This window comes from Lagopus leucura, unplaced genomic scaffold, assembly GCF_019238085.1.
Source record: "Lagopus leucura isolate 7727_CA_CO unplaced genomic scaffold, USGS_WTPT01 Super-Scaffold_100076, whole genome shotgun sequence".
NCBI classification, from domain to species: Eukaryota; Metazoa; Chordata; class Aves; order Galliformes; family Phasianidae; genus Lagopus; species Lagopus leucura.
In genome coordinates this window covers 713922-736670 of record NW_024962316.1, presented here as the reverse complement: position 1 = coordinate 736670, position 22749 = coordinate 713922, and the positions used below count along the sequence as shown (strand labels likewise).

Sequence of the window (22749 nt, the reverse complement as noted above, 5' to 3'; positions counted from 1 at the left end):
CGGGCGCTCTGCTTTGCCCTGGTCTGTGCCGTAGACCGACGCTGGGCGAAGCTCCCCGTCCTGTCGCGACCCTCGGCACCCACGGGCTGGGACGGGGGGATAGAGGCGGACGGGTCGGGCCTGCGCGCGGAGGAGGACGGAGCAGCAGCAGCGCTGGCGGTGGGCACGGAGTCGGACAGCGGATCTCCAGCGATGCTCGGCGGAGCGCCTCAGTGCCCAAAGGCTTCGTCAACAGAAGCGGAGCACGGGGTGCAGCGAGCCGAGCCGGGCTGCTGAGACCGCGCGAGGACGGAGGAGGAAGGTGAGGGCTGCGGTGCAGGTGCCGTCCTCGTGGGGCTGCCCGGGTCGGCAGAAGGGGAGCAACGGCTTCGGTGGGAGGAGGAGGAGGAGGAGCGGCCGCCGGGACCGCGCGTGGCGGCGCACCTGGGCCGGGCCGAGAGGCGGAGGTGCGGGGCGCTGTCAGAGCGGGCGGGGAACCGCAGACAAAGAGCCGGGGCCGGAGCCGAGCGGGCACCGGGGCCAGGAGGGGGCGGCCCGGGGGCGGGGACGCGGCGGGGGCGGCGGCCACAGAGAGGCACCGGGGAGCCGAGCCCGGCGCGGGGCGGCCGCGGAAGCAGCTGGGCTGCGCCCCGGGAACAAAAGGCTCCGGCGGCGGAGAGCGGCGCGGCTGTGGAGCCGTTCCCGGAGCACGATGCGCCGAGCGGAGCGCCGCTGCGCCTGGGCGGTTCTGCTGACCCTGTGCGGCCTGAGCGCGGCGCAGCCCCGAGGCAGGCTGTGAGTACCGGGGCCGGCGGCGAGGATCGGGGCGGACCGGGACGCGGCCGCGGTGTCGCGGCGGGGAAGCAGGGCGAGGGGCTCCGGGCGGCGGCTGCGGCCGTAACAAAGCCTCGGGGCGCCGCGGCGCTCCCTGCCAGCACGTTTGTACTCGCCGGTGCAAAAGCAGCAAAGAGAAGGAGGGGGGGAAGTTATCCTTAGCGCTACCTGCGTGCAGCTCCTCCGGCGCGAGGCTGCGATGCTTTTATCTGGCAGCAGTTATTTCAGGAATCCGGGCCGTGCCGAAGGTAGCGCTGCCGGAGGTTGGGGAGCGCTCCGCTGTGGGACGTCCGACGGCAGAGCGTTTCTCTGCGGGGAAAGTTGCGTGTTTTTTTTGGCTTTTAGCAGTGGAATCCCCGCTTTGTTGCAGCTCGTTTGGGTTCGCTTTGATGAAGGTTTGCTTTGTTCTTTATCCCGGGTGCGTTGTGGCTCGTCAGCATCGTGAATGGCCGCATTAAACGAGTGCCACGGAGAACTCATTTTCACTTGCTTGCTAGAAAGTATTTCTTGTCCTGCCAAGTTCTGGTGTAAGCTGACAGAGCCCTCAGTCAAACGTGCTTAAGGGCTCTGTCCAGTCACTGTCAGCTTAACTGTTTAACTGCCAAGTAAAATATTTAGTATTCAGATGCCGTTTATGTGCTGACTTACATGGCTGTATCAGCAGGCTGGGGCTGCGGGAAGAGCTGCAGCGATTTAGAACAATGTGCATCCATGTGCTTCACAGATGGCACCGCAGCGCTGTGCTGATGTGACAGTTTGCATCGGATCATTCCGTGCTGGATGCAGATGTGCTCTCCTTCCCTCTCTAAATACATCAGTGATGTTTTCCTTAGCGGGAGCTTGCAGGCTTAGTAGTAATTTTTTATTGTTGCTCTGACGAGTTTTCAAACCTGGCGACCAGAAGGTTTTGTGTCCATAAATACCCCACACAGTGTGACCCGAATGCCGCAGAGACCTGAACTTCCTTCGGGTAATGGGATCTCCATGGCAATGAGGCCTGCTGAGAGAGAGACACGGGGCTGGAATTTGATAGAAGATGACTGAGGGGGCTGTAAAACAGCATCGTCTTCACCCCAAGTGATAATTAATCATGGGCTGAAGCAGCCTGACCTGCAGCACTGTGGAAAGGCATGGACTGAGAAACTGCTCTTAAACTGTCATACGAGGAGCTGACTTGTTTAAAAAGTCCTTTTGGGTGGGAGAAAACAACCAACAAAACCCAGACAAATGAACCAACAGAAAGGCGTCATGCCGTGAGGAGAACATAAATGTGTTGCTTATAGCCAAACGCATCAAAAATTCTGACTTTGTGTGACTTTAACTTCATAACTTCGTGTCACAGCACTGTTCATCACAGAGGAATGGTGCAGATTCCATTCAGAAACACAGAGATCGTATTATAGATGGGGCTGCTAGGGTGGCATCAACACTGTGTGCCTGTTGAGGTAATTCCTCTTTGCCTGCAGTTGGGAAGTTGTAGGGTAGTATAATTACTTGATCAGGACATTCGGTCTCTTTATGATTAGTTAACTGTATATTTCATTTATTTAGGTCTGTGCAATAAACAGTCCTATATTCTGTAAACAAGAACATTGGTGTCTTTGAATATGAAAGGTTGAACCCTGTAACTCACTGAACTGTTCATTTCTGTGTGCGATCTGTGCCCATTTCATGCCACTGACATAAGGCTGGGACTGCTGCAGGTTGGAGACCTGGCCCCAAATGGTTCTGGGGACCTGTGTCTGTCCTTCACTTTTTGTTGGCGCTGTCAGTGCCGTACAAATGAGATCACACTCCTGTTACTCTTAATGACCTCCCACTTCCAATCTTGCTTCTTATATGTATAGAGGCTATTTGATTGCTGCACCTTCTGTATTCCGGTCTGGTGTTGAGGAAGCTGTGAGTGTGACCATCTTCAATGCTGTCAAGGAGACAACGGTCCAGATTCAGCTGGTTGTGAAAGGAGAAACTGTGTCACGGGGCCATGGAACTGTTCTGGGTGAGTTCTTGTTCTGAGCTTGGAAATTACTTTGGGGGATCATCAGTGTCTCTTAATGAATTACTTTGGGTGATAACGTAGCTGGAATCAAACTGGGGTTGAATTCATTGATGGCTGCTGAGTGTTTCCAGTTGTGGTTGTGCTGATGTGGTTTTATGTATGGGATCCCAAACTGCCTCACCTTTTTCTCTTTGACACTGGCTGACAGTTGCTAACTAAATTGAGGGGAATGATGCTTATGTGTGTGGTCATCATATGCTAAGGTGAAAATATGGCAGTATTCAGCAATCAGGAGAGATTCTGTCAGTGTTGGCTTTGTGTGATTCGCGTTTCAAAAATCCAGGCCCTTCTACAGCATAATATACTGTACCTTTTCCTGAAGGAATTAACGCAGTCTCTCTTTCTCGTTTTAGATAAAGGAACAATCAAACTGAAGGTGAGTGTCAGTTACCTTAAGATATTTTCAATGGGAACATGAGGGATTTACCTTCAGCCACAACAGACCTTGATCTTAAGGCACAAACTGAGCTCCCATTCTGGAGCCTCTGCAGGAGGATGATGGAGAACCCAAGCAAGTCCATTCCATCAGAATCCAGCTGTCAAGGCCTTACACCTCTAAAGAAATTCCACAACGGAATCTGTGACTGTTTTACAGAAGTAGCAGCCCCTATTGCAATGTCAGGGATGTATGTGGCTCCTGAAGGAGCTGATTGCATCTGAATGAATCTTTCTATGCAGTGCCATAAGGAAACAAGTCTGACTGCTGTTGCAGTAGCTGCAGGTATTTGGGAACAGGCCTAGGATGTTGCTGTGGCACAGCACAGTGTGTCTGCATCCTACCAGAAAGAGTTTGATTCTTATTTATCTTCTTCTTGACTGGACTTATTTAAAAATACATAAAGACCTTCTATTTATCACACTACAAGAAGGTTTGATATAGACAGATGTAATAGTAGACATCAGCAGTGGCACCGAATGCAATGCATTGCAGCAGGTGATGCTCTTTGCTCACTCCGGAGTCCAGTACTTCAGGGTAGTGACTGCATTCCCAATGTCATGGGGAAGCTGAAAAGCTTTTCTGTTCCAGCCTTATGGTGTCCTTGTTTTCTAGGTGCCTTCGGGGCTTCGTGGGCAGGGACATCTGAAAGTGTGGGGCAACCGCCACGTGACAGAGGAGGGCTACATTTTTCACAATTACACCACAGTAACTATTGATAGCAAGGGATCATCGGTTTTCATCCAAACTGATAAGCCTGTCTATAAACCCAAACAAAAAGGTAAAGTGGCCTCGGAGAACTTATCAGATGCTGGGGCTGCTTTCAGGCAGTGCCTCTCGAGATGGAATCTTCTGTTCAGTGCCAGCTGTGATGAACAGTGTGTTTCCTTCTTTCAGTGCTGATAAATCTGTTCACGGTTACCTCGGACCTGAGGCCATTCAATGACAGGGTAAGGGGGATCTGTTTATTTCGCACTAGAATTATTTCACACTGAAATTCTTGGCCACCTGGATTTTGTTCTGATGCGTTCTGATTCGGGAGTAGAATCGGGTTTATTTGCCTATTTTGGCTTCTCAAGAGCTTTGCTTCTTGTTTGCAGCTTTGTTGTTTTAATTTGGTCTCGCTGCTGCTGAGGTGCCGTTAAGTACAATGTAGTGAAGCAGTTTTGGGAAGGATTTTCTTACAGCCTTGTGCTCCATTCAGGTTTTGCACAGATACACAAAGCATTGCCTTCCCACTCAGGTGCCTGAATGAAACTCTTGTTTCTGAGGCCAACCCAAGAAGAGATGTTTAAACGTTGTCCCTTTGTGTGCCATGCAATGGGCTGGGAAGCAGAATGTGGTCTTGTTTCGTTACAGCCTTTCATTCTTTTTTTTTTCTTCCCTTTCAGATTGAAGCTTATGTAGTGGTGAGTATCTGCTGATCATCCAGCATGTGTTCTGTAGAGGCACAAGATTGCCATAGTCCCGAGAGGAACAAATCTGACTTCCCCAGTCCATGATGGCCATTCCCAACTCTAACCTGTGCCACTGTCTCTACTCCTGTCTCTCTAACCCTTCTTGGTGGTGTGTTTTGTTTTGTTCCCTTAATCACCATCACGCATACTTGTTTTCTACTTCAATTTCAAAAACTCATTCCCATTTTTCTGCCTGAGAAGAGCTGGCTAGATTCTCTGGGGTTTATAAATGTAACAGTCCCACTCAATTTCTCCCTTCTTTTCAATGCAGACACAATCCTATCCTTCATCTGGCTGGGCTGGTATAGCAGGGCCAATCTCATCTCTGCACTCACACATTATGATAGTGGAAAATAGAAATTCATGGCAAGGAAAGGGTGCTCCTGTCTTCTTCCTTATGAGGTGAATGAGAGGTTCCTTCTGTGTCTAGTCTTTTTTAAGCCATATGTTTTCTTTTGCTGTCAGCAAGTAGAAGAATTCCCTCTCTTCCTTTGTTTGCATTCTGTCACAGATTTTATGCTGACAAAAACAGCAGGATTCATTTCATCTGGCTTTGTCATCTAAAAATTGTCTTGTTGGTTATACTGCTCCCTCTGTAAATTGAAAGAAAGCATCTTCAGAAGCCTGTTCATCCCATCCAGAATAGGTGACTTAAGACAGGTGGAAGATCTGCCCCTTGGCAGTGCTTACCTTGTGTGTTGGCCTAGAAGCAGTGTCCTTAAACGTGCACTGAATTTTAGAAAGCAAACACCCCACAGTGAAATAACTTAAGACATTTTTGGACAAAATAATTACAAATGAGCTGTCAGTGAAGTGTGTGTGTGTTTATGTAAATGTTTTATTTTGCAAGCTAAGATGGGTGTATTAATGATGCTCACTTTCACTGTGATGTTTCTCATTCCCAAACCTCTGCAGGATCCTCGGGGGTCTCGTATGATAGAGTGGAGCAACTTAAAGCCGTTTTGTTGTGGTAAGTTCAAGATTATTTTAGCTCGGTGCTTTGTTTACCTTTGCTGGATGCCACTGGCTTCTGTTTGTGCTGAATTGTCTACAGCAAGCCCATACAAGGAGTAATGAGTGATAGAGAGTTCACAACACATGGTTTCCCTTCTCAGGCATGGTGAATATGAGCTTTCCTTTGTCTGATCAGCCTGTGTTTGGAGAGTGGCTCATCTTTGCTGAAATGCAGGGGCACACGTACAACAAATCCTTCGAAGTTCAGAAATATGGTAAGTTATCCAGATTGCCTTGACTGTAACCCAGACAAACTTAGAGGATCAAATGGAGGTTTTTACTGAAGATGGAGCACCTGAGAAATAACACACGTCATCAGGAAATGATGGTGGTTGGACTGGATGATCTTGTAGGCCTTTTCCAACCTTGGTGATTCTCTGAAATGGAGTGTCATACTGCACAGCTCATTCATGTAATAGGGATTTAATTTAGCTTTGGAAGACTCTCGGAGATGCTTTCAGTCTGTCGGTGCTTTTCTTCCTTTCCCAGAGCCCTCCTTGTAATTCTGAGCTGTTTGCCCCTTTTTGGCCTCAGAGTCCCCTGTATGATAGATGTTGCTCCACCAGCATACCGCCTGTGGTTTCTGACCCAATCACACGAGATTTTGTAGACACTGACAGCTGCTAATATTGCACCTTCCTTCCTGATATGTTGTGAAGCAAGTTGTCCTCTTTACATTCTATCTAAGAGGGAAAGTTTGGACTCAAATCCTGGAACGCAGATTTCTTAGGAAGAAGTAAAACTCTGAGGATGTGCTGCTGAGGTCTTGTCAAAGTCTTGGTTTGCTCTTCTCACTGATTCCTTCTCTGCTCAGTGATGTTCTATCCCGGTACTATTAGCGATGCTGCTCTCGTCTGACCATAATCTGACCTTGTCAGAGCTGTGCATGTTATTGCTGGAACCTGGACAGCAGCATCTCCTTGAAAAAGACTCTGTTGTCATTTCCTTTTGTTGTAGTATTACCAAAATTTGAGTTGCTGATTGATCCACCTCGCTACATTCGTGACCTTACAACGTGTGAGAAAGGAACAGTCCACGCCAGGTAGGAGAGTACTGCAATTAAGGCTTAATTACCGTAGGTTGTAGCGCAGTCACTGCAGCTCAGATCTCATCCGCTGAAGACTTTTCAGTTGATTTCCAGTGTAAGAGCCTTCATAAAACATGCTAAAAATGATAGGTTGGAAAACCTGTGCTGTTTTTTTTTGTTTTCTAGATGTGCAAGTTGCACGGTGCTAGCCTTGATGTACACAGGGAAACAGAAAATAGCTGGAAGTTATTCATTATCTTCTTTCCATTTCAGATATACATTTGGAAAACCAGTGACAGGAAGGTTAATTGTCAATATGACTATAAATGGTGTAGGGTATTACAGGCATGAAGTGGGACACCCTGTCCTCAAGACCACCCAGGTGAGGGAGACCATTGAGTCAGCTGCAATAAAATGCCTCATCTGTACTCTTTGAAGTTAATACTGTGACTCTAATTTGTGTCACTGATGGGAGCCTAAGAAGTAAATGGGTATAGCATAGCAAATACATATATATTACACGCTTTTACAATATATGCTGTAATTTGGGGGAAAGAGAATTTGCTGGTGTACTGTTAATCTTGTTTTAGAGCACATGGGGCTGAGGGAGAATGTGAGTGAGAGATGGGGACAGAGCTGGTCCACACTATGGATGAGGGAGGAGAAACAAACCAACAAACTCTTGCTTTTATTCCTCTTTCCCCCTGCCCCCAGTAGTTCCCCCACACTACGCAACCTTTAAAAATGCTGCTGCAGATTCCTGTTGAATGCCTGTGCTTTAGATTTGGCTTCTGGATGCTTTTTGAACGTGTATGCAAACTTGTGTTTCCATTCCCTGATGCACTTGGTAGATTGATGGCTCTGCTGTTTTCGATGTGTGTGTGAAAGACATGATGCCTGCTGATGTCCCGGAGCATTTTCGAGGCACAGTCAATATCTGGGCCACGGTGGTCAGCTCTGATGGGAGCAAACAGGTCACATTCGATGACTCAACGCCTGTTCAGAAACAGCTGATTGATATCAAGTACTCCAAGGACACCAGGAAACAGTTCAAACCTGGACTGCCTTACAAAGGAAAGGTAAGATTGAGAACAGAGATAACCAACGTGTAGTTGATGCAAAACTGTACAGACCTGGCTTAAAATATGGCATCGTCTTCTGGTGTGTGGTTTCTATCGTTGACCAGAGTTGCAAACAAAGTAAAACGCGTTCTATACATGAACTGTTGTGTAGGTAGAAGTCACTTACCCTGATGGAAGTCCAGCTGACAGAGTCACTGTTCGGATTAAAGCTGAACTCACACCGAAGGACAATGTTTACACAAGTGAGTTGGTGTCAAGAAATGGCCTCGTGGAGTTCGAAATCCCTTCCATTCCTACAGCTGCCCAATATGTCTGGCTGGAGGTGAGTGAAAGCTGTTTATGGGATTAGTGGGCTTTCATGTAACTAATCTTGTCAAACCTGCACTTGCGAGTCTTTGCTACAAACAGGAAATTAATGCATTTTACCTTTGGCTTATTGATCTAAGTGCAGCAAATGATTGCTTTTTTTCTTACTGCCTGTGGAACTGCCGTTTATAGCCATTATGAAAAGATACTTCTCCAAATACAGTTTAATACAGCAATAATGGTCCAATATTGTGAGAATACTTCTGCTGTGTGAAGGCAGCAATAGAGATGAGCAGCTAAATAATATAAAATGGGAGATGGGGATAAAGTGTGAATCAGACTTTCTATGCATGAATAACATTCAGATACCGCTTTTGTTAAGACCAAAGTGACAGCAATTGATGGGAGACCATCTGGGGATCAGTATCTGCCAAACTACTTGTCCATCAGTAGCTGGTACTCACCCAGCAAGTGTCACATCCAGCTCCAGGCACCAGATAAGCCTTTCCAGGTATGTTGGCTTCATGCTCCCTTATGGAAACAGCTGCATTTCTTGGCTTTCTGCACTTTGCTCTAATTAAATATTTCCAGCCACTTCTATTTCCTGGGGTGCTGGACTGTTGTTGCTTCCATTACAAAGGTTGAAGTACCTGCAAAGAAGCTCTGTTACTAATACGTTATTTCTCTAGAACTCTCAGTTCAAATCCCAGCCAGGTTGTTCAGTCTTTGGGTTCTCAAACTTACCCATAATCTTGTTTTCTTGGGTAGTTTTGTAGGAGCCTCTCTAATAGCATATTCTTATAGCATATCCTTCTACATAGAAGTTGCGATGACTTTTGTCTAATGGGAAGGATCTGATTCAGCCGTGATTTCTATTGCGTGCTGGTTTACTGAGAGCTGTTTGGGATTTGCTCTGTGCCAAGGAAGATGCACATCCCTGAGGGACTGCACGCTGCTCTGTGAAAAGCAGTGTGGAATGTGGCAATACTTGCACAGAGTTCTCTGTTATCAGCAGAGCTGTCAGGTTGGTTTCAGTCTCCTGGTATCTAAATAAGAGCGTTTTTTATCACTGCATTTCATGGTAGTTTAATGGGTAATTAATCTTATGCAAGTTTCCTGAGGTATGGAAAGGGGATTATACGCTGCTAATCTGAACACATTGTTCTTATTATAACCTGATTAGAACTAATTCTTCTGTGGGAAAGCTAGGAGTTGGATGACCAGCTGATGTGGGAACTGTTTCCCTGCTTTGCCAGCTCTTACTGGGTGTTCCAATTAGCTGCATTCATTTTTTAATGGATTGTTTCATCATTTCCACTGGGGAATTCTTAATACTTCAAATATGTAATGTCACGAGGTACTTCTTGGACTCTGTGGCATTCTGATTGCATTTAACCATTGCTAGTTACTTGCATTCAAGTCCTTGCCTCCTTGGTTTATGCTGTTAGTGCTGAAGAAAGATGTTTTTCAAAACATTATTGAAATTGAACAGTTCGGTTTAGTCTTAGGCAGGCTTTGTTATGCTTTAAGTGGTAGAAGGATCAGGAATGGCATTTGATGAAGAAATCCTGCATAACATAAGTCTTCATAATCCAGAATCGAGAAGTTGTGTTTTTGTAGGAAAGCTGGCTGTGTTTTATTCAGGCTTTAATCATTCCTACTGACCTGACAGAATGCTCTCCCAGTAGCAGCTTGGCAACATGTGGGTGATTTTCTGTCTCCAGGGTATTCAGTACTAAGCAGGTAGCTCTGGGTTTGGGGCTTCAGTGCAGGAAGTCGCTGTGCTGTTTTGATGCCCTTTGCAGGCAGCAGATGTGTTTATCCAGGAGAAAAAGGAGCTTGCTTCCTTGTTTGCTTGTATGTCTGACAGCTCCTTGAGTTCCTGGCAGATTGATAACAAGACTTGTGTAATTTGAAAGCATTTTCCCTCAGATCTATTCCCAGTAGTTTCAAGCCGTGCTCGTTATTTGAATTAGCATTTGTCATGTGAAAGTAGTCACGATATATAATCTCAATTAAACAGCAAAGATGATCAAACACATCTCTTCCCACCCCCATCACATCTTTCTGGGTTGGGCTAAACCACTGAAGGGATGTCTAAAATTCAACCAATTCTGACAGCTGCTCTGTGCCAAAAGGCTTAACTTTCAGGATTCCAGAGATTCCTTTATTGTTTTCATTAATGCATGCAACCCCCCGGCCCATTCTCTTGCTAGATCTGCAGGCAGTGAAGAGCTGAACACAGAACTCCTTTTACTATGAAGTCCGTGCAGACAGCGCTAGTGCAGTGTTCTGTCTGTGCATACATTTATTAGGAGGGTCGCATCTCCTTTGGTCTGAAACCCAAATGGATTTCTGTATTTTATAAATGAAAAGCATGCCTTGTAGAAGACCAGATCTTTTGCTTTTCCGTCTCTGAGTGCAGGTAGGAGAGGAGGCTTGGATTGCAGTGAAGTCCACATGTCCTTGCAACTTCACTCTACATTATGAAGTGGCATCGCGAGGTAACATTGTCCTTTCAGGGCTGCAGCCCAGCAACATCACTCAGCAGAGGAGCAAAAGAGCCACGATTCCCTTTGAGAAGAGCATGGATGTCACTCATTTCCCAGGAGCAGGTAGTTAGTGTCAGAAACACGAGCTCTATCTGATTTCCAGGAAAAAAAATGCACTGTTCTGCAAACCTTAAGCATGCTTTTCTGAATTGGATGCCCCCTAATAAAAGGCATAGAGTAACTGTGCAAGAGAGGTGGGGATAACTTGCTTGATAGCTTCACCACGTGTTTCCTTGACTTTATGTTATTAAGAACACTGGATAGTCACTCTATATCCATCTTTTCCATACCACTCATGTTATGAATACTAACTGCCTATTGTCTTACATAAGACAGAGGGAGGGGAAGGAAGGGCAAAGATGTAGGGCTCAAAAAGATCTCATGCAGCAGGAGCATGGGAAGAATGCAGGTCCTTGGTGGGGAGTTCTGTGCCTTGCATCATTTGGAAAGGGTGGGGGGAGGGTGGCTTTATGAATAACACTGCCATTTCTACCATTTGTGTTTTAGCACCTACCGACACCCCTGCAACAGAGGTTGAAGTCTGCATGACCTTCCTCCATTTCTCAGTATCTCACAACATGGCTCCCTTGGGCCGTCTTCTGGTGTATTACGTCAGGGAGAATGGAGAAGGGGTCACAGACAGCCTGCAGTTCTCTGTGAAGCCCACCTTTGAGAATCAGGTATTGGCAGTGCAGCTAACGGAGAGGAGGGGACAGCGGCTCATTGCTCCTGGTTTTCTTCTGCTGAACACAAGCCGAGATGATGAGTTTAATGTTAAATTCCTAGGTTGCAGTGACTCTTTCAGCAAATGAGACCAGACCTGGTGATGTTGTGAACATCAAGGTCAGAGCTGCAAAGTCAAGCTGTGTTTGCATTGCCACTGTGGATAAGAGCGTCTACTTGCTGAAGACAGGTTTTCAGCTGACAGCCAGTCAGGTAAAATGAAGCTGAAGGCACTGCTGTCTTTCTCTCTTAATGCCAGTGTCTGCACTGTGCCTTTAGTGAGCAGCCTCCCTGCTTAAGAAGGGTGCTCTCTTCCCTTGTGCCACGCAGGTTTTCAAGGAGCTGGCAGAGTACGATGTATCCGATGCCTTTGGAGCCCCAAAGGAGGAAGGGCACTTCTGGTGGCCAGGCATGTCCTCACGTCGGCGCCGTAGATCTTCTGTCTTTCCCTGGCACTGGGATGTCACCAAGGATGCTCGCTTCGCCTTTACAGTAGGAAGCATCAGCCTCAATTCTCTGGAGTGCCTTGTTGCTGGATTTTTTATGTTCTTTATGTGGGCTTCGCATACTGACCGCTCCTAGAGATAGACTGGGCTAGAGAAACGTTACGTGTTTAATCTTTTAGGCTCTTTCCATTTTTTATCTGTGCAACTGCTAATAGTAATGATCCCTTGTCTTTCCCTTCCTTTCATCCTTTCTGCGTATTTAGCTGAATTGTTTTTTATATTGTCTTAAAACCCCCAATCTCCCACATATTCTCCATCTCATAATCATAAGCTCAACTCCTTATTTAATACCTTCTACTGCAGGAGCCATTGCTCCTTCTCCACTCCATGATCTGTTGAGGTTTTTGTTCTGATGTGTTTTTTGTTTTGTTTTGTTTTTTTCTCTTGCTGAGAGGCAGAAACTATTGGGAAAAGAGCCACGTGTTTGTAGCTTGTGTGCACACTGCGTGTACCTGATTCATAATAGTTGAGTGTGTGTGCGAGAGAACAAAGCCTGTGGTGCCTTTGGAGTCTGGGAGCTGCTGTCTCTTATGAATAAGTGCATTTAGGGGACAGAACTGGCAGACAGAGTGAATTCTGTGCTCTTCCTGTGAAGCTGTGCGGGCAGTTTCCATTTTGCTTGGCATTTCTGGTGGAGCAGAGCTGGGGATGTCTGACACGAGATGCCTGCTGACTGCAGCAGAACACACTGGAAACTTTGAGGAAGGGTAAAAAGCCGTAATGTAATATTCCAGGGGAAAAATATGTGGAATAATTTTTCACCTGTAGTTACCTGACAGTTAGACACGTTCCCAGTAGTGTTAGAATATTGGTGAAATGCATTTTTCAAGCAAACAAGAGCTTTCTCATAAAAACCTCTGCCTATAAATATTTTTACATTAATGGTCATTTTAATTTTCTATAAAGCCTTGGGAAAATCCTCACATTTCAATTGAACTTTACTCATAAATGTCAGAATAAGGTTGGAGGGATTCTACTCAGAGAAGTTCTTATTGGTACCCACTTGATTCTTTTTTTCTCTTTCTTCTTTATTGCCTTCATTTTTATTACCTAGGAAACCGGCTTGGTTGTAATGACAGATACAGTCAGCTTAAACCACAGGCAGAATGGAGGCATGTACACAGACGAGGCTGTCCCAGCTTTTCAGCCTCACACTGGGACATTGGTGGCTACAATGCGTTCTAAAATGGCACAGAGGTAACTTTCATTTATTTTTTTTCCCCACCCCTCCAAGGAAATGTCTCCATTGAGACCAAGTGGTTGGGAACCAACCTTCAGTGGTCGATGGATCTAATGAAGATCACAGCTGACAGCACTTCATTTTTGTACTGAGCTTAAATTAATCCTGGAAGAAGGCCAAGTAATGTTCTTTGAAAGGACCATTTGAAATTCTTTGATTTGTTTCCTGTGAATTAGTTGCTGCTTGTCAGTGTATGCATGCCAGCCCTGACTTTGCAGAGATGCTCCCTACTCAGGTGGTGGTCAAAATAGAGAACATGAGGGACGTAGAGGACATGAGGAAAAGGCCATGAAGTGCTGCAAGTAATGCTGCAAAGTGAGGATGTGCCTTCCCTTTCCATTTCAAACCAACTGATGGTTTCATTTTAAGTGGGGTGAGTTTTGGAGATTGGTTAAAAATAAAAAGGTAATGAAACATCACGTCCAGAAAACCAGAACAAATCGTGAAAATATTAGAGATCAAGGTAATTGCAAGTGGGAGAAGGAGAGGGGAATGTGAGGTAGTGAGTTGCAGTAATTGATTTTAGTAAGGCCCTGTGATGACATTGTGGGAGGTCGTGTACTGTAGATATTTCCTTTGATTTTGCTTGATGAAAGAATTTGGACTTATACACATTAAAAACTTTTTTTTAGATTATTTGTACCCCCGGACTGTTAAGTGTGTGCACACAATGAGTTGGGAAGGCTCTGTGATTTGTGAGATGAATTATAACCCTTCACTTTGACATTATTCTGTGCTAGATAGAGTTTGGTTTGATCACCTGAGCTGCGTTGGGCTGATAACACCAACTCAACCACCTGATGTCCAAACTGTCTGCTGAAAAGAGTTTATTGCCAAAGGTTTATTTCTTGTTCCAGCAGAGCAGAGAGGAGAAAAAGAACCTTCTTTCCAGAGACATGGATATGGCACTGCCTCAACGTCAGGTACTAATGGGGAATTGCTTTAGTTATACCCAGTGGGTTCTGTCCTATTCAAGCAGCATTCTTCAAAGCATGCTGGAGCTACAGCGTTGTTTTGATTTTCGTTGTTTTTCATCATTAGTGCTTTAATCAGTAATCTTTCTTCATAACAGTAATCCAGAAATGTCTCCTTCACTGTTGCAAGTGCTGGCGTTGTTTTCCACGTCTGTTCTAGCATCAGTTGCAGTGCTGTAGTGATAAAATGGTCTCAGAGTGATGTGCACATGGAGGTGGAGGCAGAAAGATGCTTCTGTGAGTGCTGCTCATGCACCACTGGGTGTTCTGTACTGACTGCTTCCCAAATTGCACTGAGTCCCTGCTTTCTCTTTCATCTCCCTCTAATCTTAATTTATTACCTGACAAATCTTGGTTTCCACAACTGGAATTAAAATGAATGGCAGATAATGATCTTTACTAGAAACAACACATCTAGGATCATTTGAAGCAGTCGTTGAAAAACTTCTACAGGTTTGCAAGTAAACTTCACTCTCAGTAAGTGTTTATAAATTAAATTTGACAAGAACTTGCAGCAAGTGTATTCAAATCTGCTCAATTGAGCATGAAATATGCTTTGTAGAAATACACAAAGAATTCCAGAAGTGCCTCTTTGGGCCTCAGCAAGCTGGGGCAGTTAATTATGAGTAGGAGAGCGTAGGAATAAAAAGTTACTTCATTTCACTAGAAGCAACTGAGCAGAGCATCGCTTGCTTTCCCCTCCTTTGAGCAGGAAGACTTTATTTTTTTTTTCCTTCTACCATTTATAATTGTAATATGAAAAAAAAAAATCCCCCAAAAACAAAGCCTCACATCGACTTCCCAAACCAATTCTAACAATCCTTAGAGCCTGGCTGGAGGGTCGAATGGCTGGAAATGTGTGTGTGCTTTGGCCCCCCGCCCAGAAGAGTAAGTGCCCTCATGTGTGAAAATAATGTTAATGCTGGTTGTGGGCTGAAATCCCAGTGGAAGGAACATCAGCTGCAACAAATTGTCCGGTTAAACAGGCTGGAGTGCTGCCAGCCCTGGAGGTAGGACACCCTTCTGCTTATTCTGCAAGGCTGAAGTTTGTTACAAGTGCTGACTACTGAGCTCCAGTTAGTGACAACCTAAATGTTGAGGAAATTACACTTTTTTCTATTATAGTATCCGTCCACAGAGCAGTGTGTGATACGCTGCCTGTTCACTGAGTTATAACAGCAGCTTAGGCTGACTGAAAATTACAAAGAGTCGCTTTGGGTGGTGGAAGTCGAGATGCCTCACTGGTGCCTGACGTTTGAATGGACTTCTGAGCTAAAAAGCAGCAAAGGCACAACTCTTCAGTTTGTTCTGGATGTGGCTTAGCAGGTATTGCAGCACTGAAGAGCAGTGTGTTATGCTGTAAAGTTTATTCTGAAGAACCTGCTTTCTTGCTTTCTGTGCCAACTAAGATGGATGTTGCTCCAAAAGATGAAGCTAGCAGCAAGTGTATCAAGCTCAGAGAAATAAACAACGGCTTGAGAGAAAACAACCTTAGGGTGTACTCATAACTGCACCAATCATCCTGCCAGCTGAGCCATGAAATAGCTTTTGTTCTTGCTTTAGATGAAATGTTTTCTGTTCCAGGCAATGACAGACCTCCTTTGCAGGAGGGAAATCGCGATGTCTGCAAAACAAAATTGAATTTCTATTATTATGAAGCGTGGAGGAATACAGCAGTTTGTGATACCCTATGGATGCACAGCAGGGCTGAATAGTCAGAATATAAATCTTCGGTAATTGGTATCAAAGCTCTCTTGAAGAAAATGACACTCTTGGAAATTCTGTCAGTCAGGGATTCTAAAAGGCAACCAACAAAATACTCCCGATCAAAACATGCCCTCATGCACAGGCCATTGCTGAACCTCAGGTGTGGGAAAGTTCTTCTTTAGCCTTATGTTCAAGTGCAGTCTTTAATGTGGCAGCATATAGAAGAACAGTGGATTCCCACAAAAACTGCTTTTATTTCATCATATCAAATATAATATATACAAATATATACAAAATAATATAACTTATTCTTGGAGTGTTTTTAGCTAGGATTCTGTTGTGGGGTTTTTTTCAGTGCGTTTCCCTGTAAGGAAAGTGTCCCTCTAGTGAGGGTACAAATTCTTCTACAGCTTTTAATCCAGTAAGCGTCTGTGTTACTGTGCTCTGCAGAAGCCACTGCATGCTGTTCTCCTTATAAATGCTCATAGTTATCCAAAATCTTGCCAGTTAGCAGGAAGAAATTGAGCCCTTTATAAGCTGCTGCTCAAAGCAGGTACTGATGTGAAGCTGTGTGCTTGGATATGGAGGGAAATACCCAAAATGTTTCGCTCTGTGTGCTTTAGCATCATTCTAATGCACTTCATTAAGCTGATTAACCCATTTTCTTCCCTGTTCTCTTTGGCAGTAATACATCAGGAGAAGCAGAGCTGCACGTGGAAGTGCCAGACTCCATCACTACATGGATAACCGAAGCTGTGGGCCTTTCTGAGGAGGAGGGGTTGGGCATTGCCAATCAAACGGAGCTGAAGACCTTTAAGCCTTTCTTCATCGATTTCACGTTGCCATACCACGTCATCCGAGGAGAACAGACCAAAATCCCATTGACTGTCTACAATTACTTATCTGTCTGCGTAGAGGTAACGGTCCTCTTCGTTCCTGTTGCTAAGTCAGTAAATTGTGGGTTATGGTCAACCATCTCTGAGCTGTAGACAGTGTGTAAGGATAACAGAATGATAAGCTCAGAATGAGTGCTTTGAAGATAGAAGTACTGCTGCTTCAGTGCTAATAAAATCACTGCTTTATTTACTTCTACCTTGAAACAACTGCGGTGGTTTTGTGATGCTTCAGAAATCCAAATATTGAAAAATGTAGGGAAGAGGATGAGAAAAATCACTCTGAGCCATTGCATTTCCTTCACAGTCAGAAAGCTGCTGACTGGAAGTAGTTTGCTTCGAAAGAACCTCTTTCAAGAAGCACTCCCTCCAGAGGTGTTTTCTGCAGTGCTTTTTCTGCTTGGTTCTCGTGGAATCATTCTGAACTGCGGGTGAAGTTTCACAGATGAAATCCACCATAAATGACCCTCGTAAATTTTTGCAGGTACACGTGAAGATTTCTGTTCCGAAAGGCATAAAGTTTGTTGGGCATCCTGGGAAGCACCATCTGACAAGAAAGAAGTGCGTTGCCCCCGGGGAAGCTAAACCCACCTCTGTTGTTTTGTCCTTCAGCGAGCTTGGACTGAGCAACATCACTGGTAGTACAGAGATAAAAAACAGCTTGTTCCTTCAAGGAGTTTCACAAATGTTTCTTCTTCTTTCAGAAGAAATGTTTTCTTCCTCCAGTGCCCCAAAGTAGAGCTGCTATTTCATTGCTGCCAGCTTAGCTTTCTAGTCGTGTTTGTTTCTTACAAACTGATCTGTAACTGCAATGTGCTGTAGGGTCCATACGAGCAAAATTCAGCAGATTCCCTGGTTAATTTTCCTGTTGTGTGGTATCTCACTGTGTATAGTTGTGATCTGTTACATCTTCCTGAAAAGATTGGAGTAAATTTTTAAACAAGAGAATAACAACAAATTCTGTACATCTTCCAAGAAAATAATTGTCAATAGCAAAAACTGTGCAGCTCAGGGAACGAGGGAGGAGTTCCTGTATTCCCTGCGACTGTTAAAATATTGCCCAATTCTGGATGTGACCATCCAGGCATTTAAGTAATAAAATGACATAAAAGGTGTAATTAAAAGCATTTGATGAGTTGTTAGTCAACTGCATCTAATTAGTTTAGATAAACGCTTTGAATTCCTGTGGATCAGGGAATCTGTCTTGAAATCTCTGCTGCTTTTCCCTTCTGTTTCTTAGCAAAAGCTTTTGCATATGGTGGAACTAATTGCTGTCAGAATGGGATGCAGACCTTAAAGAATGGCAAGCACTCAGAGGACAATTATGTGGACAAAAGGACCCCAGTTGGAGTGGATTATGTTCGCAGTAGTGTTGTTATTGAGGTAGGAAAAATACATGTTTGTAATAACTCAGGAAAAAAAAAAAACAACCCACAATGTGTGTTTGGGCAAATCGTGAAAGTGTTTAGGTGATGTATGTGAATAGATCTGTGAGAACCATCGGATTTATGGCATGCTTATATGATTGGGAATCATCAATCTTTGTGATACAAGAGGGACCCCTTTGGTTCTGAGTTCGTGCTGATGAATTTCCATTACTGCTTGAATATAAAAGGATAGAAATTGTACTGGGTTTGATTGCTCTGTTAGTCTGAGAAATGTGCTGTGAGGTTCACTGGTGGAGGTTGTGTATCTGTAGCTAGCAGCACGTGGTGTGTTACTTTTTCTCTACAGGATGTAAAACACTGTACAGCGTCAGAATATTGTTTGTGTTTTCTAAGTAAAGCTGAATAGCTGTCACTGCTAACCCGAGCTCTGTAATGTTACATATGGATTTCTGTCTTTATGTAGCCAGAGGGGCTGTCAAGAGAGTACACCTACAGTGTGTTCTTCTGCCCAAATGGTAAGCTTGTGATTTAAATGAGGTAATACCAAGTGCGTTTGATTGAGTTGTAAATAGGAAGATGTGGCTTCATCCCGTGGGAGCGGGGAGGGGAATCTTTATTTCTGTGTCTGATTTATGAGTTGTGTTGTGTAGAAGGAGCTTTTTGAATGGAGCCCTTCTTACCTGGCTGGCTAATTACGAATTTGCTCTAACTGCCCAAGTAACTTCTGGAAATGGCAATTAAATTCCTTTACTTCGTGAAACAGTTTGAGTATTCAGCACTGTGGACAGAAGCTGTGGCTGTAGTCTATTTTCAGTTGATGTTTCAAAGTCCAGCTCTGGAATCAGTGCGTTCTTTCTACTGGAGATTTGGATAGCTCAAACAGAGCTCCTCTGGCTAACAGAGATGCTTTTGACTGCTTGATTAGAACTGAAAAATCTCTTGAGTGCTTCACGAGGGGTCCACCAGAGCAGTTGCAATTGAAGGATCTTCTATATTGGAAAGGAGTAGAGGATGGGAAGGAACATCAACATACGTTTTTATAGTTTTGAGAGAAGTGGGGGGAGAAGGAATGCATACTTGGGATAGGTTTGTTTGCTTAAATTTTAGCAGTTAGCTGTGGATTAAATTGATGGAATTTTTTGTTTTAAGTATGGAAGGTGAACTCTAATGCATAAACATCCCGTTTTTTTTCTGACTAGAGAAAATTCACATTTCTACACCTAACAAATATGAGTACCAGTACATGCAGAAGCCTGCCCAGATGACACATTTCGACATCGCAGTGAAGGCACACAACGATGCTCACGTGGCACTGTCCTCTGGTCCCCATGACATGGCAGAGATGACAGAAATTGTTATTGGTGGGCACCAAAATACTAAAACGTGGATTTCCATCAGCAAAATGGGTGAGCCGGTGGTCAGCAGAGACACAGCTGGTATCCTGTCCTGGGATGAATTCCGCAGCTTCTGGATCAGCTGGAAAAATGGAATTATTCAGGTACTGAATTCCTCTGTGTAACGGTCTGTGGGGTCCCTTGCTTCTTTAAGCGGATTTGGAGCATACATGTGGCAGAGTTTCATTAGTTATGTTGCTGCCTTCTTCCTTTTTCTGTGTTAAGTCTCTCTCAGGCTGTTTGGACCTGAACACGTTTGCTTACCACATTATGCCCTCAGGAGCTTTTGTCTTCAGTGTTCTCAGTGCTAAATCTGCTTGGAGGTCAAGTCTATGTACTTCTCATTAAGCTTTCCTGTATTCTTTTTTTTTGTGAGTGGGAAAGAGAAAGATACTGGTCCGCTTACAGTATTCTCTGCTGCACACATAGGTTACTGCATCCAAGGACAGATAACAGGCTGATTTCACGTGCATGGGTTGTTGGAACTGCATGACTTCTTGTTCCTTTCAGGTTGGCCATGGTACTCGGGTGCTAAATGAATCTATTATTGTGGAGTGGACAGTCCCCAAGCAGTTCGAGGTGAAGTACATTGGCTTTTCCACAGGCTGGGGGTCAATAGGAGAGTTTAAAATTTGGAGGAAAGAAGAGACTGATGAAAATCACAATGAAGCATTTACTCTTGGAGTTCCCCACAACATAATTCCAGGATCAGAAAGAGCTACAGCTTCAATAATAGGTATCAATTGTGAGGAGGTATCCTTGGGTATTAATTATCAAATACAAGGAGATACTTCCATCTGTTACTTGCTTCTGACCAATATTTGAGTAATATGGACAGGATAAAGTAGTCTTAGGCAGTTTATAAAGATAAATGCTGCTTTAATTATCAATCACTTGATTGAACTGTGTTTGAGATGATGGCAGTTAAAGCAGATACTCTCTAAGGACTTTGCAGATGACTTGTCTGCTGTAATTCATAGTATTCATTTCATTGTCATAATCACATATTGTACTAACTGCATTCTAAACTAGTCAATTAGTCACAGATAATCAAGCTCTGACATTTCTTCTTTATTCCAGCAAAAGCTTGAAGAGATAAGGCTGAACATTTGAAGGACTTCCCTTTTATTCTACAATTTAGCTGACTGTGTAGCCAGTAGAAATTGGTGTAGTGTTTTAATTCTGCTTAATCATGTGACATAAAAAGAAGCGGAGCATGATTCCTTGGTTTTGAACCTATCTCCTCTTCTTTAACCAGGAGATGTGATGGGTCCTACATTAAACAACTTGGACAATCTTCTGCGATTACCATTCGGCTGTGGAGAGCAGAACATGATCCACTTTGCTCCTAATGTTTTTGTCCTGAAATATCTGCAGAAAACCAAGCAACTCAGTCAAGAGGTGGAAAGTGAAGCTACTGATTACCTTGTTCAAGGTAAACCGTTAAATTTACAGTTTGCAGAAGGAGAAAAGGCTTGTAAGTCAGAAAGGAGTTTTGCTCTTACTAATGGAGGGCGTCTCAAGTGATGAGGAGTCATCATTTTTTGCAGGACAGTCTCTCGGGTTAATAGATTTTGATGGCCAGATGTTTTCCCCTGATACATAGCTGCCTTTCCCTCCGGTTACTCCTCATTTATACACTTGTTTGTGGGTTTTCTGCTTTTTAGCACGTGTATATTTGGGTAACTTGTTTCTGTGTTTACAAATTTCAGAAAGTGACAGAAATCTAAATGTAGTCAATGTACATATTTAGTTCTTTTTGTCGTCTTCCTGAATTGTCTTTCTAGCCCTTTAATCACAACATCAGAGCTCTTCTCTGAACTTTGCCAGTTTATCAGTGTCTCCTTGGTAACAATGTGCACAGTTTAAGTTTGCATGCAGAGCAGTTATCCTAGAGGCATGTGATGAAGGTGCTTTTCTGTCCTTGTTGGTGGCCTGTCCTTTCTCTCTAAGCAGCTCATAGCAATCTGTCTTTTTATGACTGTTTTTCTCAGTGTTTGTTTGGGAAGAGTCACTTGCAAATTCATTTGTAACTAAATGCAATTCTCAGGTGCAATAAGAACTTGGAGATGATTAATGAAAACAGGAATGACCCAAGGAGGCAGCTATCTCATGTGTGAGTCAGATAATAGCCATGTCATGAAATCAGAGGTGACAGGGTTAGGCAGTTCTCCTATGAAAATATAAACATAAAATGTAATCTGTAATTTATTTATTGTTTTCAGCAGCAAAAGACTGGTGCTGCTTCCTCCAGCTGTTTTGTTTGTGATGTGTTGTGTTTGCTGATAGTAGTAACACATAGGGAATTTTTTTAATAGTCATTTTTTCCTTTTCATTATCATTTGGTTCTGTTTCTTTTCATGAATCTGCAAACTTTCCAGGTTTTTGGCTCCAAGCTCCGCCTGTTAATCAGCCCTTACAGAAAAAGTCCTTAAGAGATTTAAACCCCTGTGCTTATTGGAGCCCTGTCAAGTCCAAAGTTGAGATGAGTCTCTTTGCTCACTCTGGAGGTCTTTTGTGACTTACTAAAGCCAGAATTTATTTTTTAATATGCAGTGTTTCAGAAACTTGAAGTTCTACTGTTGATGGATCTCTTGCTTAGCAAGAGATTAAGAGCTGGAGAAATAATGGTTCATTCATTTGTGTCCCAGAGATGCCTGTAGTCTTGTAGTAGATGTTTGCCTGCACAGATTCCTGAATGCGCTGCTCTGTCAAACGCAGCAGAACAAGAAGTTGCCTCGGGCAGCAGAATCCCTTGCAGTAGTGCCAGATGGTCCGAATCTTCATTCACTTTAAATGCTTGCTTTGCTCCGTGTGAGGATTTTGGACTCCCACAATTCTTTCTCAACTTGCAGGCTACCAGCGCCAGCTGACCTACAAGAGGCAGGATGGCTCATACAGCGCGTTTGGCGAGAGGGATTCCTCGGGGAGCATGTGGTGAGCTGCTATTTAAATGGGGTTAGGAAACTCAGTGTTTGCTAAATGGGAAAACACACCATTGGCAAAGAAAAAAAGAGTCGTTTTCCAGCTTCCATCGTGGTGTCACATAGTGTGGAACAGAAATAATGCTCCGTGACTGTAGGCTTACTGTTGAAGTGCTGCTGGATGCTCGTACTACATGAGTAGGTGTGCTGTAATTGCTTCAGGACTCACTGGAAGTTCAGATGGTCTCATCTGC

At 44.1% G+C, this 22749-nt stretch overlaps 1 protein-coding gene across 1 annotated transcript in view; it reads left to right on the top strand.

Moving 5' to 3' along the window:
* Nucleotides 1-691: 691 nt before the first annotated feature.
* CPAMD8 (C3 and PZP like alpha-2-macroglobulin domain containing 8) overlaps nucleotides 692-22749 on the top strand; it is a 39637-nt gene continuing 17579 nt past the window's right edge. The window contains exons 1-27 of the mRNA XM_042887240.1: nucleotides 692-774; nucleotides 2661-2812; nucleotides 3226-3248; nucleotides 3924-4089; nucleotides 4206-4258; nucleotides 4700-4717; nucleotides 5681-5735; nucleotides 5881-5994; nucleotides 6737-6821; nucleotides 7080-7188; nucleotides 7658-7885; nucleotides 8040-8210; nucleotides 8577-8705; nucleotides 10620-10809; nucleotides 11254-11426; nucleotides 11533-11682; nucleotides 11800-11961; nucleotides 13030-13172; nucleotides 14076-14138; nucleotides 16582-16813; nucleotides 17274-17427; nucleotides 18030-18172; nucleotides 18641-18692; nucleotides 19377-19675; nucleotides 20082-20307; nucleotides 20830-21006; nucleotides 22427-22508. Coding sequence (XP_042743174.1) covers nucleotides 692-774; nucleotides 2661-2812; nucleotides 3226-3248; nucleotides 3924-4089; nucleotides 4206-4258; nucleotides 4700-4717; nucleotides 5681-5735; nucleotides 5881-5994; nucleotides 6737-6821; nucleotides 7080-7188; nucleotides 7658-7885; nucleotides 8040-8210; nucleotides 8577-8705; nucleotides 10620-10809; nucleotides 11254-11426; nucleotides 11533-11682; nucleotides 11800-11961; nucleotides 13030-13172; nucleotides 14076-14138; nucleotides 16582-16813; nucleotides 17274-17427; nucleotides 18030-18172; nucleotides 18641-18692; nucleotides 19377-19675; nucleotides 20082-20307; nucleotides 20830-21006; nucleotides 22427-22508 — 3632 coding nt within the window. The remainder of the gene's footprint in view (nucleotides 775-2660; nucleotides 2813-3225; nucleotides 3249-3923; nucleotides 4090-4205; nucleotides 4259-4699; nucleotides 4718-5680; nucleotides 5736-5880; nucleotides 5995-6736; nucleotides 6822-7079; nucleotides 7189-7657; nucleotides 7886-8039; nucleotides 8211-8576; nucleotides 8706-10619; nucleotides 10810-11253; nucleotides 11427-11532; nucleotides 11683-11799; nucleotides 11962-13029; nucleotides 13173-14075; nucleotides 14139-16581; nucleotides 16814-17273; nucleotides 17428-18029; nucleotides 18173-18640; nucleotides 18693-19376; nucleotides 19676-20081; nucleotides 20308-20829; nucleotides 21007-22426; nucleotides 22509-22749) is intronic.